This window comes from Furipterus horrens, unplaced genomic scaffold, assembly GCF_987537825.1.
Source record: "Furipterus horrens unplaced genomic scaffold, mFurHor1.1.pri manual_scaffold_17, whole genome shotgun sequence".
NCBI lineage: Eukaryota > Metazoa > Chordata > Mammalia > Chiroptera > Furipteridae > Furipterus > Furipterus horrens.
The window spans coordinates 82,886,901-82,900,054 of NW_028327187.1; the positions used below are offsets into that span (position 1 = coordinate 82,886,901).

General features: G+C 49.6%; 1 protein-coding gene across 1 annotated transcript; it reads left to right on the plus strand.

Annotated features, from left to right (window-relative positions):
• Window positions 1–2,670: 2,670 nt before the first annotated feature.
• Window positions 2,671–12,402, plus strand: SLC38A5 (solute carrier family 38 member 5). Its single transcript, XM_090264467.1, has 16 exons — window positions 2,671–3,015; window positions 4,042–4,095; window positions 4,175–4,250; window positions 4,690–4,805; window positions 4,895–4,968; window positions 5,673–5,765; window positions 5,903–5,981; window positions 7,880–7,962; window positions 8,489–8,547; window positions 8,647–8,784; window positions 8,990–9,069; window positions 9,673–9,773; window positions 10,184–10,299; window positions 11,113–11,257; window positions 11,345–11,448; window positions 11,952–12,402. Exons 1-16 carry the CDS (start codon window positions 2,933–2,935, stop codon window positions 12,051–12,053), a joined length of 1,503 nt encoding a protein of 500 aa, XP_090120593.1. The 5' UTR covers window positions 2,671–2,932; the 3' UTR covers window positions 12,054–12,402.
• Window positions 12,403–13,154: the final 752 nt, after the last annotated feature.

Sequence of the window (13,154 nt, forward strand, 5' to 3'; positions counted from 1 at the left end):
GGGGTATGTGTTTCTTTGTCCAAGTACACTAGTTCTTTGGACAGGACACTTCAGACTTTTCTTGAAATCTAAATGGCTGCCTAGCTCCCTGCCCCCTTAGCCATCTGGGCCAAGGCCTCTACTGACAGGTGTCTTTCCCTGGCCTGCCTGTAGCACAGATGTGTAATGGCTCTGGGGGGAGGAGGAGTATCAGAAGAGAGAGACATCAGAGTAGGCCAGGATAAACAGGGGAGTATGTATGTGTGAATACTCCAAATGCATCTCATCTTCCTTTACACGTTCTCGGTCACAAACATAGATATGTGAGTTCCACATGTATCTTCCTATGTAACTTACCCAATTGTATCTTGTCTATGGCTGCCTGTCCAATTCATGCTTCCTTTTTGGCATCTGTGTGTGTTCGTACTGTCTACTTGGGCAATTCATCTACATGGGGCTCTGTGTGTGTGTGTGTATGTGTGTGTGTTCCTTGAATGTTTATGTGTCTACTTTGTAATGCTTGTGGGTGGTTACTGTGCTTATTTGCCTCTTCTGTGTGTATCTCCTATGTGTGTGTCTTTCTTCTCTGTCACTGTGTTTCTGTCCTTGGTGAGCGGCTGTAGGTATGTGTGCCCTCTGGGTGTTTCTTTTGGTGCCATTGCATGTATATTATCTGGTTCCCTTGTTTATTCTTCATGCAGCTTTAGGTGTATTTTCTGGATTTCCTTTTTGCAACAATAGGAAGAGTACTCTCTGTATTCTGGTTTTCCTGGTTGTGTGCCTGTCTGTGGTCCCAACATGTTTCTTTTCTGACTTGATTGGTAAATAGTTGTGTGTGTACATGGCTGTGGCTTCTCTGTTTTCACAGTCCTGTCTGCTGTGAGCACCTCTCTCTGTGACTAGAGCTGGATGTGCTCCCATATGGTCACAAGTTCACACATGAATTCATATAGAAGAGATCATTATAGAGCCTGAGCTTGGACTTTGGCCTCCAGGGCCCTCAGGACCTGGAAGCTTGTGTAGCAGACACTGAACCTGTGCATGGTGTTGTCAGCTGTGTGAAATCAGATTTGTTTGTGCACTTTGTGTGAGGCTGTGAGTCTGTGTGTGATTTGCCTGTTCATTTTCTTGAGTGTGGCTGAGAGTCTGTGGGTGATGATGTCCATGAATGTAAAGTGGTTCCATGTGAGCCTATCCTTGTGCCACTTTGTGCTCTCTGGGTGTGGTCTAAGGCTGTGGGTGATGATGTCTGTAAGACTAAGTCACTCTGTGCAGATGTGAGTGTGTGACTACCATGGGCCAGGCTCTCCGTGTGCAGGCTATGTGTATTCATATATGTCAGCATGTGTGTGTGGCTGTGAGTGTGCCTGCAATTTTGTGTCTCTGGCCCTGGCAGGGTAGCTCAGTTGGTTGGAGCATTGTCTCGATACTCCAGGGGTGTGCGTTCCATCCCTGGTCAGGGAACATACAAAAGCAACCATGAATGCATGGATGGATGGAACAACAACAACAAAAATATGATGTTTCTTTCTCCCTAAAATCAATTTTAAAAAGGTAAAAAAGGTTTGTATCTCTGTGGGTGATGGTGAGTCTGCCTCCATCTCAGAGCCCCTGTGTGATAAATGCTCACAATAAAAACCAGGACACAGGACTTGAGCAGCAAAGCGAGGCGTTTATTCATGAGTAGGCAGAGTTGGGCGCACCCTCAGCCAGGGGAATGTGTGCCCCAAGTAGACAAAGAAAATTGGTTTTATAGTAATGTGATTAGCTCCCCCTCCCTAATGCTATTAGCTCCCCCCCCCTTCTCCCCCGTTTCTCCATTACTGGTTACTCCAGAGTTACAATTTAACACGATTATCTAAATGTCCCTATTGTGATTTGTAAATATACTACTACTGTCAACTCCCTTCTCCCATTTTCCCTTTGTCTGGTCATGACTATCTTTCTACTGGTTTGGGAGTCAGTATTTCCTTGTTTCTTACACCTAGATGGATCTGTCATCCCTGAGTGTGGGGGAGTTTCTCCCCTGCCGTGTTGAAGTAAACGGCCCATTTCTTGCCCTCCTCCAACTGCAGGTGGGGTGGGGGCATCTAAGTTAACTTTGAATCCCAGGCAGTCCTTGGCTTTTCCCGGAATTCTGTGCTCCCTGTGGGGGGTGGGCAAGCGGGAGGCGGGGCCCAGACAGAGGTCTCCTGTCCACTTAGGCCTCAAGCAGTCCAGTAGATTTGGGCCAGGACCCCAAGTCCACCTCACCTGATTCCCTGCAGGAGACAGAAGCCTTGCCTCAGACAGACGTGTCTGTCACATACCCGGATGGGAGTGAACAGACAGATCCCCCCATATAAGACAGGTACATAGATAGTGGAGTTCCTCGGTTAGGGTGTGGACAGGCCCCACCCAACGCCAGAAGCAGAAGGAGGGAAACTGAATTAAAATTAAAACTTATTCCCAGAAAAAAAAAAAAAAACAAAAACCGCGGGCCAGATGGGGCCCTGGCTGCGCTGATTAGCCAGCGAGCAAGCGCCGCAGCGCTGACTGGCCGCTGGGCGGGGCGGGGGCAGGGTCCAGTGATCCGGAGCCGCGCGGCTCTGGGGTCCCCCAGCCCTAGTCCGAGTCCTGTCGCTTCTGGAGCTGAAGGGAGCAGGGAAGTGAGGAGGGGGCGCTGGCCGTGGTGGTGGGGGCTTTGGAGACTCCAAGGCATGAGTGGGGGTCCTTGGAAGGGGTTCAGGGGTTCCTGGAGACCTTTTTAGCGCTAGCGGAGAATTGAATGGGAGGGGGAGTTCTTTGGTACCTTGCTCCCAGGAAGTGAATTTAGGAGTGGGTAGAAGTCCCCAGAGGGTGTTCACGGCTGAGGATCGGGCTCCGTGAGAGTCCTCCCTGTCCCAGGAAGGGAATTCAGGGCTTGGGTCGGGGGTCTCCTGGAGGCAGTTTTTAGCAATGATGGGGACCTGGAATGGGGGTTTCTGGGCTACCGCATCTGCAGGAAGTGAGTTCAGGAATGGGGGTTTCTTCAGAGACATTCCATCCAGAAGACAGGTACTGTAGGCTGGCCTGGGGATTGCAGAGACAGCCCCCCACCCCGGAAACACATCAGATCCTGGAAGGGGCTTCTGATGAAGGTCTCAGAGACAGCTTATCCTCAGGAGGGGAAATTAGGGCTCAGAAAAGATTCCTGAGACACCCCAAGCCCAGGAAGGATTTCAAGTCTGGAAGTATTTCCAGTTACTTCTGGCAGAAGAAGAGAGTTTAAGACTTGACAGGGGACCTAGAAAATACCCTTGGTCCCTAAAAGGGGGATTAAGGGGGTCAATTCCTGGGTCACTCTGTTCCTGGAAGGGAGGTCAGTTGGGTTATTGTCTCTGGCCTCTGGTGAGGATCTTCAGGGTTATAGCAGATAGAGTTTGCAGCGTCGGGGCTGGGGTCTCAAAGCTCGTACCCAACCCCAGCCCTGTCAGTCCACAGGTTGCATCAGCTCTGGGCTTGGCTTGGGGCCCAGGAGGGAAGGAGGGGGGTAGGGGGCAGTATGAGAGGTGGGGCAGTCTGCCGACACGTGTCCCTGTAAGGAGTGAGCCCTGGCCACGCGGTGAGGGTGAGGGTGGAGGGAATTGCGGGTGTGTGTGTGTGTGCCGGAGACCTGGGAAGGAAAGAGACAGACAGAAAAGAGTGAGTCTGGGGTCTGGGAGGAGAGGCTATTGCAGCTCCAAATGGCCGTCTCGTCTGCTATGGGGTTGATCTCTCTCTTTTATTTGTCTTTCCCCTATATCAATCCATGTTTCTCTGAGTAATTAACTTGGTGTCTCTCCTCGTCTGATGTCCGTTTCTCTCTCCCATCTTGTCCTCTCTCAGCCTCTCACTCTTCTTATCTTTGATTCTCTGCATTTATCTCCTTATCTTTGATTCTCTGCATTTATCTCTGTCATCACTCTGTTCCTGTTCCTTTCGCCTCATCTGTTTCTGTTTTTCTACCTGTCTCTACCTGAACGCCTACCCCTTCATCTAGCTCTTCCACTTTGTAGCCCCCCTGCTCCATCTCTGACCCCCACTCCATTTCTCTGTCCACAGAATGGAACTGCAAGATCTAAAGATGAATGGAGCCCTACCTGCGCGTGCTGTGGGGTGAGTCAGGGCCCAAGGGGTTGAGGTCAGGGGGGTCAAGATTACCCTCTCATCAGCCCAAATTTCTCTGCCCCTCCAGCTACAGGCAGGAACGCCAGGGCTTTCTGCCTAGCCATAGTCCTGCTCCTGGGAGGAAGCCAGCCCAGTTCATGGATGTGAGTGAGCCCACAGGATCTGTCCCATCTGCACCTTGTCTAGCTCATCTCCTCCCCTCCCCGTCCCTTTTCCTGGCTCCTCCTCCTCCCCAGCTGTTCCATGGCCTAGCTATTTATTTCCCCAGCTGCTCCTCATCTCCAGCTACTCCCCTCCCCAGTTGTTTTCCTTTGGTAGCTGCTCTACCCTCTCCTGTTCCTTTCCACTTATAGATGCTCCCCTTCAAAATTTCTCCTAGTTTTTTCCTTCCTGGCTCTTCCTTTTCCAGCTTCTTCCCATCTTCAGCTCCTTTTCTTTCCTAACTTCTTTGTTTTTCCTCAGGCCCTTCCTGGGCTTCTTCCTGCCTCAGTCATTTCTTCTCTAGTCTTTCCCGGGCTCCAGCATTGGTCTCCTTACCTGGTCTCCTGCCCCATGTGCCTGGGTCTTGTCCCTTACCCACAGTACGAGGGGAAGACATCATTCGGAATGTCAGTGTTCAACCTCAGCAATGCCATCATGGGCAGCGGCATCCTGGGGCTGGCCTATGCCATGGCCCACACAGGGATCCTCTTCTTCTTGTGAGTCCTAGGTGGCCTGAGGGGGCAGGGGTGTTTAGGGGCAGGTGGGAGGCCTGGGGGCCAAGTTCGAGTTGTGCCATCTGCCTCAGGGCCCTGCTGCTGTGCATTGCTCTTCTGTCTTCATACTCCATCCATCTCATGCTGGCCTGTGCTGGTGTTGTAGGTGAGTCCCAGATCTCAACCCAGACCCCTGACCCACTCCCCTGATCTGAGACCCCAGACTTCAACCTAAACCCTAGACTCTGGACATACCACCCTGACCCCAGATCCTGGACCCAGGACCTCAGACCCCACACTTAACTCCCTGAGCTCCAGACCCCAGACTGTGCCCTGGCCCTCAGACCTCATCTGGGCTCTCAGATTCCCAATTCCCAATCCCCAACCCTCATCAATTAGTCTGGCCATAAACCCTGTTGTTCAGACACTCCTCACCTCCAGACCACTACATTCCACCTCTAACCCCCACCACTCAGTTTCTAGTCACCCTCCCAACTATGGAAGCCAGTTGCACAACCTCAAGACCCCCAGTCCTCAGAGCCCAGCTTCTAAGTTCCCAGTGCCCCAGATCTCAGGCTTCACTCCTACCATGGTCTCAGACTATGTATATGTGATTTGTTCCCAAGACCTCCACTACCCACCTACAACTCACTTCCAACCTTCTCCCTGGCCACAGAGCCCACCTCCCAGGTTCTACCCCCAAGCGCAATCCTAATTGCTTAACCTTTACCCCCAGCTCCCATAAATCAGACCTAATTACTCCAAGCCCTAACTCCCCAGCTCCCAGACACTCTGGCCCTGACCTCAACCCTGGTCTAGTGGCATTCTGGACCCACAACCTGTTCTTTCCTGTCCCCCTCCTCCCTACAGGTATCCGATCCTATGAGCAGCTGGGACAGAGGGCGCTGGGGCCTGTGGGGAAGGTAGTGGTGGCCACAGTCATCTGTCTGCACAATGTTGGAGGTGAGGACTCTGGCAGGTGGGGGTCACCTTAGGAGAAGGGGGTGCGTTGAGGTGTACTTGCTCTGGCTGGGCTGGGGAAAACGAGGTAGGGAGACAAGGAGAATCCTTTTGCTTACACCTCCCTCTATCCATACCAGCAATGTCCAGTTACCTGTTCATCATCAAATCTGAACTCCCCCTGGTTATTGGCAGATTTCTGGACATGGACCCTGAGGGGTGAGTGAGCAACACTCCTTGGCTCTGGTTCACAGGCCACTGACCTTGCCTGTCAGGTCTAGCTGCTCTCTTCAACTCTGTATCCCAAATGTTCTATTTTGAGACTGTTGGGCAGGCCACGGTGGTCAGACTGTGATTCCTGTGTGACTGTTGGTTTGACTATAGGAGTCCAGTAGACCATGTGTGTTGATTTCTGTGACTGTTATTCTGGATGATTCCATCTGGTGGCTGACTCTGTATATCCAGTGTACTCTTTAAAAAAAAAAATAGAAAGAAAAGATTTTACTTATTTATTTTTAGAGAGAGGGGAAGGGAGGGAGAGAAACATTAATGTATGGTTGCCTCTTGCGCACCCTCAACTGGGGATCTGACCCACAACCCAGGCATGTGCCCTGACAGGGAATCAAACTGGTGACCCTTTGGTTTGCAGAGCAGCACTCAATTCACTGAGCCACACCAGCCAGGGCTGTCCAGTGTACTCTGAGGCTGAGCATGTGACTACTCTCCAGAGCTCTAAACTGTCTGTGGGTTTGCCTTTGTGACTGTTGTACTGGCAGGTTCTCTGACCAGCTGTATGAGAGCCGACTACAGCTGTGCCTGTATACTGTGATTCCAGCCATGTGTGTTTGACATTTGTTTACTTTCTCTGTCCAGGAGATTCTGTTTGCTTCTGGGTCCATCAGACTGGCTGAATCTGTCACAATGTGTGTGGTCACTGACTCCAATGGTGTATGTACATGTGTGTGCTGTGTACTGTGATGCCAACTATGTATATGTGATTTGTTTCACCTGTATGTGCCAGTAGACTTCATCTCTGTTTAATTTAGTGACCACTGTTCTGGCAAATTCTCGCTGTGTGTGTGAGATCCTCAACTATGACTGTTCATGTCCTCTGTATTGTTCCTACCATGTATGTTTGATTGTTGTCCTGAGTATGCATGCATCCAGATGACTGCATTTTTGATTCTGGATCCATGTGTTGGCTGAATCTTTTCAGTCCTTTATATATGATGGTTGACTCTATATCTTGTTAGATTTGTGGTTGGATTCTGAAACTATCCAGGTAGCTGGCAGTCTATGTGCCTAGGAGTGTATAATTTTATAATTAGCTCCCATTGGATATATGGCTAATGATGTTTTGTTGATTTATTTCTGTGTAAGTGTGTGTATGAGACAGAAAGAGAGTATGTGAATGCCTGGAACATAGAAGGTGCTCAATAAAATACTTTTGAACAAATGAGCGGTTGTTCAGCTGATTCTATATTAACTGACTATCTTGCCTGGGCACCTCGCTCCAATATCTGTATAGGTCCCACTCTTTCTTTGAGCTTGGTTCCAATATTGTGGTCAACTGGCTGATTCAAACGTTCTCTATTTCTGTCTTTGGCCATGTGGCCGAATCAGCCCAGCTCCTTTCAGGTGTTCAACAAACCTTGAGCTCTTCAAACAAGCACACATGTGCATTTCTGGCTTTTTGTCTGACTCTGCATCATTGCCTGCCTGCCAGATCATCAGAGCATTGTTCTACCTGTCAGACACCAGGATCATGGCTCACTCTGTGCCTGACACCCTGTGTTAGATTATTTGACTCTGACTGACTTGGGGTGTTGTTTGTCCATCAGATTGTATGTCCACTTGTGAGTCTAGCTGTGTATGTGTTCTCAGATGTATTCCTCTGACAGTATCTGAGTGATATAGTCTGGTAATCGGTGTGGCTATTACTGTAACTCTTATTGTGCTGTCACTGTAACCACTTGAATGACTTCTCACAGCTGAGGCGTTGGCTCATCTCTCCTGATTACAGGCAGAAATCTGACTATCTGGCTGTCTTCTGTGAGTGTCTGCCTGACAGTTTTCTTTGGCAGGCAGCTAGTCACTATGTTTGCCTGTCTCCCTAGAAACTGGTTCTTGACGGGAAACTTCCTTGTCATCATTGTCAGTGTGTTAATCATCCTGCCACTGGCCCTCATGAGACACTTGGGTAAGAGGCTTTCTGCATTGGTCTTTGGGTAGTGGGGTTAGAGAAGGGGAGCCAGATTGAGAGGATCCCCATTTTCAAGGGCTGTGAAACAGCATAGGAGAGCTTTTTTGATGTGGGTTAAAAAATATTTTATTTATTTTTGGAGAGAGGTGAAGGGAGGGAGAAAGAGAAGAAGAGAAACATCAATGTGTGGTTGCCTCTCATGTACCCCCCAATTAGGGACTTGGGCCACAACCCAGGCATGTGCCCTGACTAGGAATCAAACTGGTGACATTTTGGTTTGCAGGCTGGTGCTCAATCCACTGAGCCACACCAGCCAGGGCTTGATGTGGGTTTTAACAGATGAATAGGAGTTTGTTAGTTTGTTCTGGAGGAGAGGCTGGTCCAGGTAGAAGTAAAAGCTTATGCAAAGGTGTAGCATACATAATTGGGGTGAGGGAATCTTGATGGCCAGGCTGGGGAGTTAATATTTGCTGTGGGGGGGTGTCCCTGGATTCCTGAATCTCTGTGTTATTGCCCCTTGCAGGCTACCTGGGGTATACCAGTGGTCTTTCCCTGACCTGTATGCTGTTTTTCCTCATTTCGGTGAGTCTGAGAGAGAAGGACTTGAAAAAGTAGAGCGAGTTTGGGACATTGGGACACAGCCTTCCCTGTAACCTCACTTCTCCACCCTCCCTCCATCAGGTCATCTATAAGAAGTTCCAGCTTGGCTGTGCTGTGGGTCGCAACGAGACAGCAACAGAGAGTAAGAGCCCCCTGGGCCTTCCCATCCAGGGGCTCAATGGAAGCTGTGAGGCCAAGTGGTTCACAATGGACTCACAGGTGAGTGTGCAGACCGATAGGGCTTGTACCACACTCAGGCCTTCTGATCCTGTCACACAGTGTGCTCTTCTCTGAGTGGAACCATGTATTGACATTAGGGGCTTCCAAGTGTCTGATGTGGAGAGCAGAGGCAGGGCCGGGGGAGGGAGAGGAAGGGATAGAACCCTGTAGACTCTAATCTCATGTACTTGGACCATTCCCTCAGATGTTCTACACAGTGCCCATCATGGCTTTTGCTTTTGTCTGCCACCCTGAGGTGCTACCCATCTATACAGAGCTCTGCCGGTGAGTGTGCAGGCAAGTGGGCATGCGTGATGAGCCAGGAGCTGGGGTGATACTCATAATGTCTGACAATCCCTACAGCAATCCTGGGACTATGACTTGATTGTTGATTGTAGATTGTACCAAGGGAGGGGTTTGAGCTGACCAGGAGGCTTTGGGAGACACAGGGAAGTAACTGTTCACTGATTGGGGCTTAAGTATTTACTCTTTTAACATCCAGTACAAGTGTGAATGGACACAGTGTGGCAGCAGAGATGATCAGATGGAGGGGGTGGCATGCATGGATGGGGATGGTCTAATGGAGGGGGGTATGACTGGACAAAGGGGAGTCAGGGATGACATGATGGGAAGATGCATGAATAGTTAGGTACGAATGGTCGGATGGAAAGGAGGAGAGGCAGAGATGGTCATATAGGGTGAGATAAGGATGGACAGAGAGGAGAGGCTTGGCTAGTAACACCAGGGAGGCAGAGATGGGAATCCCATTGTGTACAAGCTGAATGTCAGCTCTGGGTGAAGGGGACTCGAGTGTGGACACTGGTTTTGAGGGGCCTGGACCAAGTCCACAGGTATGAGCATTACAGTTCCATGACCCCTATATCTTAGGGCCTCCAAGCGCAGGATGCAGGCTGTGGCCAACGTGTCCATTGGAGCCATGTTCTGCATGTATGGGCTTACAGCCACCTTTGGATACCTCACCTTCTACAGTGAGTGGGGCTCGAGTCAGGGTTGGGTAGGAACTGGGGTGGGGACTGGGAAGACTGCCTGGGCACTTTCCCTTCCATGTCTTTGGATCCATCACTTTCCAAAGGGACAGTATGCATCACACATGTAGATTAAAAAATTGTTTTAATTTATTGATTTTTAGAGAGGAAGAGAGAGAGAGAGAGAGATTTGATGTTCCACTTATTTATGCATTCATTGGTTTATTCTTATATGTGCCCTGATCAGGCATTGAACCTATAACCTTGGCGTATTGGGATGATGCTCTAACCAACTGATCTACTCGGCTAGGGCATGCATGTGGATTTTCTTATCATGTATTTGTGTGTCTGGGATACTAGTCCTGGTTCTCCTGCCACATTCAGCATCCTGTGTCCCATGTCCCATGTCCCAGATAGCGTGGAGGCGGAGATGCTACACATGTACAGCCACAAGGACCCGCTCATCCTCTGTGTGCGACTGGCGGTACTGCTCGCGGTGACTCTCACTGTGCCAGTTGTGCTATTTCCTGTGCGTGGGGACAAGGGGGGCCATGGAGCAGAGGAATAGTGGATGGATGGGTAGAGGGTATAGGCATAGATGTTTGGATGGATGTTGCAAATAGGAGTGGATGAATGGATGGATGAAGGAGACAGGGATGGACAGACAGGGAAGGCAGAATTGTCAGATGGACAGAAGGCAAAAAAAGATGGTCAGACAGAAGGGGGAATAGATGGCAGGACAGGGCTAGTAGGAGGAGGGAGGAGGCACAGATGTCTAGCTAGACAGAAGAGGGAGGCAGGAATGGTCAAATGGTCAGACAGAGGGTTGAGGCACAGGCAGATAGACAGTCAGAATGAAAAGGCGGGGATGGACAAAAAGGGGTGGAGGCAGAAGTAGTGTGAGGTAGGTATAGGACAAGGCCTTCAGACGGGGACAGAGATGACTGGAGAGAGGAGGGAGATAGAGTTAGTCAGATGGAAAGAGGCAGGGATCTCAGGATGCAAGGACAAGTGGGTGGTCAGATGGGGAAGCAGAGATAGTAAGATGGAGGAGGAGGCAAAGATTTGACACAGTGGATAGAGGCCTAGATGGATGATCAGACAGAAGGAAAGGGCATGGATTGTCAGAAGGGAGGTGGATGCTCATTCAGAAGCTGGAGGCACTGATGGATGGTCAGATACGGTGGAGACATAATCAGATGGAAGGGAAATCAAGGATCTCAGACATGGGTGAAGACAAAGGTGGATACTCAGATAGAGGGTGGAGTTAAAGCCAGATGACCACAGGAGAGGGAGGCAACGCTGGGGCCCTGACTTGTGTTTCACTGTCCTCTGGCTACAGATCCGCCGGGCCCTGCAACAGCTGCTCTTCCCAAGCAAAGCCTTCAGCTGGCCACGCCATGTGGCCATAGCCCTGATCCTGCTTGTCTTGGTCAATGTCTTTGTCATCTATGTGCCGACCATCCGGGATATCTTTGGGGTTATTGGTCAGTAACCCAACCTCAGTCCCCATCTAATAAGGGCCTTGTACTCCAAACTTACATTGACTCCTGTTCCTCCTGCTTGTCCTCCAGGTTCCACCTCAGCCCCCAGCCTCATCTTCATCCTTCCCAGTGTCTTCTACCTCCGTATTGTACCCGCTGAAGTGGAGCCCCTCTACTCCTGGCCCAAGATAAAGGTGATCCTTTCAGGGGAGGGCTGGGGGAAGATGGAATGTTCTGAGGAGGGAGCACTCCAAGGTGGCTGGAGATAGAGGGAACATTTTCAAGAGGGGCCTGGAGGAAGAGGGTGCATCCAGAGAGAGAGGTGGATAGTGTGGAAGAATGCAAGAGGTTGTCTTAGGAAAGGGCTGAGCCAACAGCACCAGCAGGGTCTGGGAAGACAGGGAACACTCAGTAATGGGCTGGCATAGAGGGAGTGTTCTCTGGACAGATGGAAGGTGCACTATTAGCAAAGAGTCAGGAGAACTTAAAAGGAGAATGGAGAAGAGTACTCCCTGAACAGTTCTAGGAAGATGGAAGAAAGATTCACAGGAATGGGATGGTTTCAAGGAATAAGAGAGAGCCCAAGGGAGGGTTAGGAATGAATGGGGACTCTCTGAAAGGTCTTGAAGAATATTCTCAGGAGGAGCTCTAGTGTGGAGATCCAACCAGTACCATTTTCTCTCCCTCTTGTCCACAGGCTCTGTGTTTTTGTGTCTTGGGCATCCTCTTCATGGCAATCAGTATAGGCTTCATGTTTGCCAGCTGGACCACAGGCCAAAGCCAGGCACTCGGACACTAACCATGCTCTGCTCCAGCCAGGCTCCTGTGCACATGTGCCTTTGTGTATGGAGGAAGATAGGGCCACTATCCCAGGTCCCTCCTGCCTGATGTATGAAGATGGCTGGTTCCCATTAACATGGCTATTGGAGGGAGGTAGGAGGCCACAGAGGCAGCAGAATGGTCCACTGTCCTCCCTAGGGGTGCTGAGCTTGGATTATGGTTCTAACTCCAGTCCCACAGGAGGAGGAGGAGGCCAGGTGCTTGGGGAGCCCCTGCTCAGCCCAGTTCTTTCTTTCTCCTCCTGGCAGAAGCTGTTTCTCAGGATTACCCTCAGGTTAAAGGGAAAGAATAAAGATGTTGAATTGCAACTTTTGCCTCAGCCTTCTGATCTCTTTCTAAGACTTCTTTGGAGAGCTTGCTTAGGTTCAGACAGGGATAAAGGGAGGCCCTGAGAGTAGTACTGAGCTGGCTCTTATAAGTTCACTCACTTCTTTACTCCTTCAGTAACCTGCAATCCAACTCATTGTTTCATTCACTTGCTCACTTCAGAAACAGCTATTGAGAGCCTACTGGGTTCCAGGCCATTCTAGGTGCCAGGGATACAGCAGTGAATCAAGCAGACAATTATGCCTGGAATTGATATTCTAGCACAAAAGTGGGCGAACTATGGTCCAGAGGCCAAATTCAGCCCACTGCCTATTTTTGTCCCCTGAACTAAGAATGGTTTGCACATTTCTAATTGAAAAAAATCAGAGGAATAATTTGTGACACTTGAAAAAATTACATGAAGAAAGACATGAATCTTCAAATTGAAAAGAGCCACTAAATTCTGAGTATGGTTAACACAGTCAGGCACACATACACACAAGAAATAAAAATTCTAGGTTTAAGATAAAATCCTAAAGGATAAAGACAAGAACCTGTAGGGTTCGAGAGAGAAAAGAGAAGAGAATATAATAGAGTTCTTTAGAGAGATGATGAGAAATAACTTTGAACCTAGATTTCTATATCCAGCTGAGATAATCCACAAGAGAGCAAAAGTATTTTATTGCACACAAACCCTTTCTGAAAGGATTATTAGAGCATGTGATCCAACAAGAAGAAAAGAAAATTGATTTAG

Coding starts and splice junctions, on each gene's coding strand:
- SLC38A5 (XM_090264467.1), top strand. CDS start 2,933: ATGGGGGTTTCTGGGCTACCGCATCTGCAGGAAGTGAGTTCAGGAATG. Junction 10,300..11,112: donor TGCCAGTTGTGCTATTTCCT/GTGCGTGGGGAC, acceptor CTCTGGCTACAG/ATCCGCCGGGCCCTGCAACA. Junction 11,258..11,344: donor GGATATCTTTGGGGTTATTG/GTCAGTAACCCA, acceptor CTTGTCCTCCAG/GTTCCACCTCAGCCCCCAGC.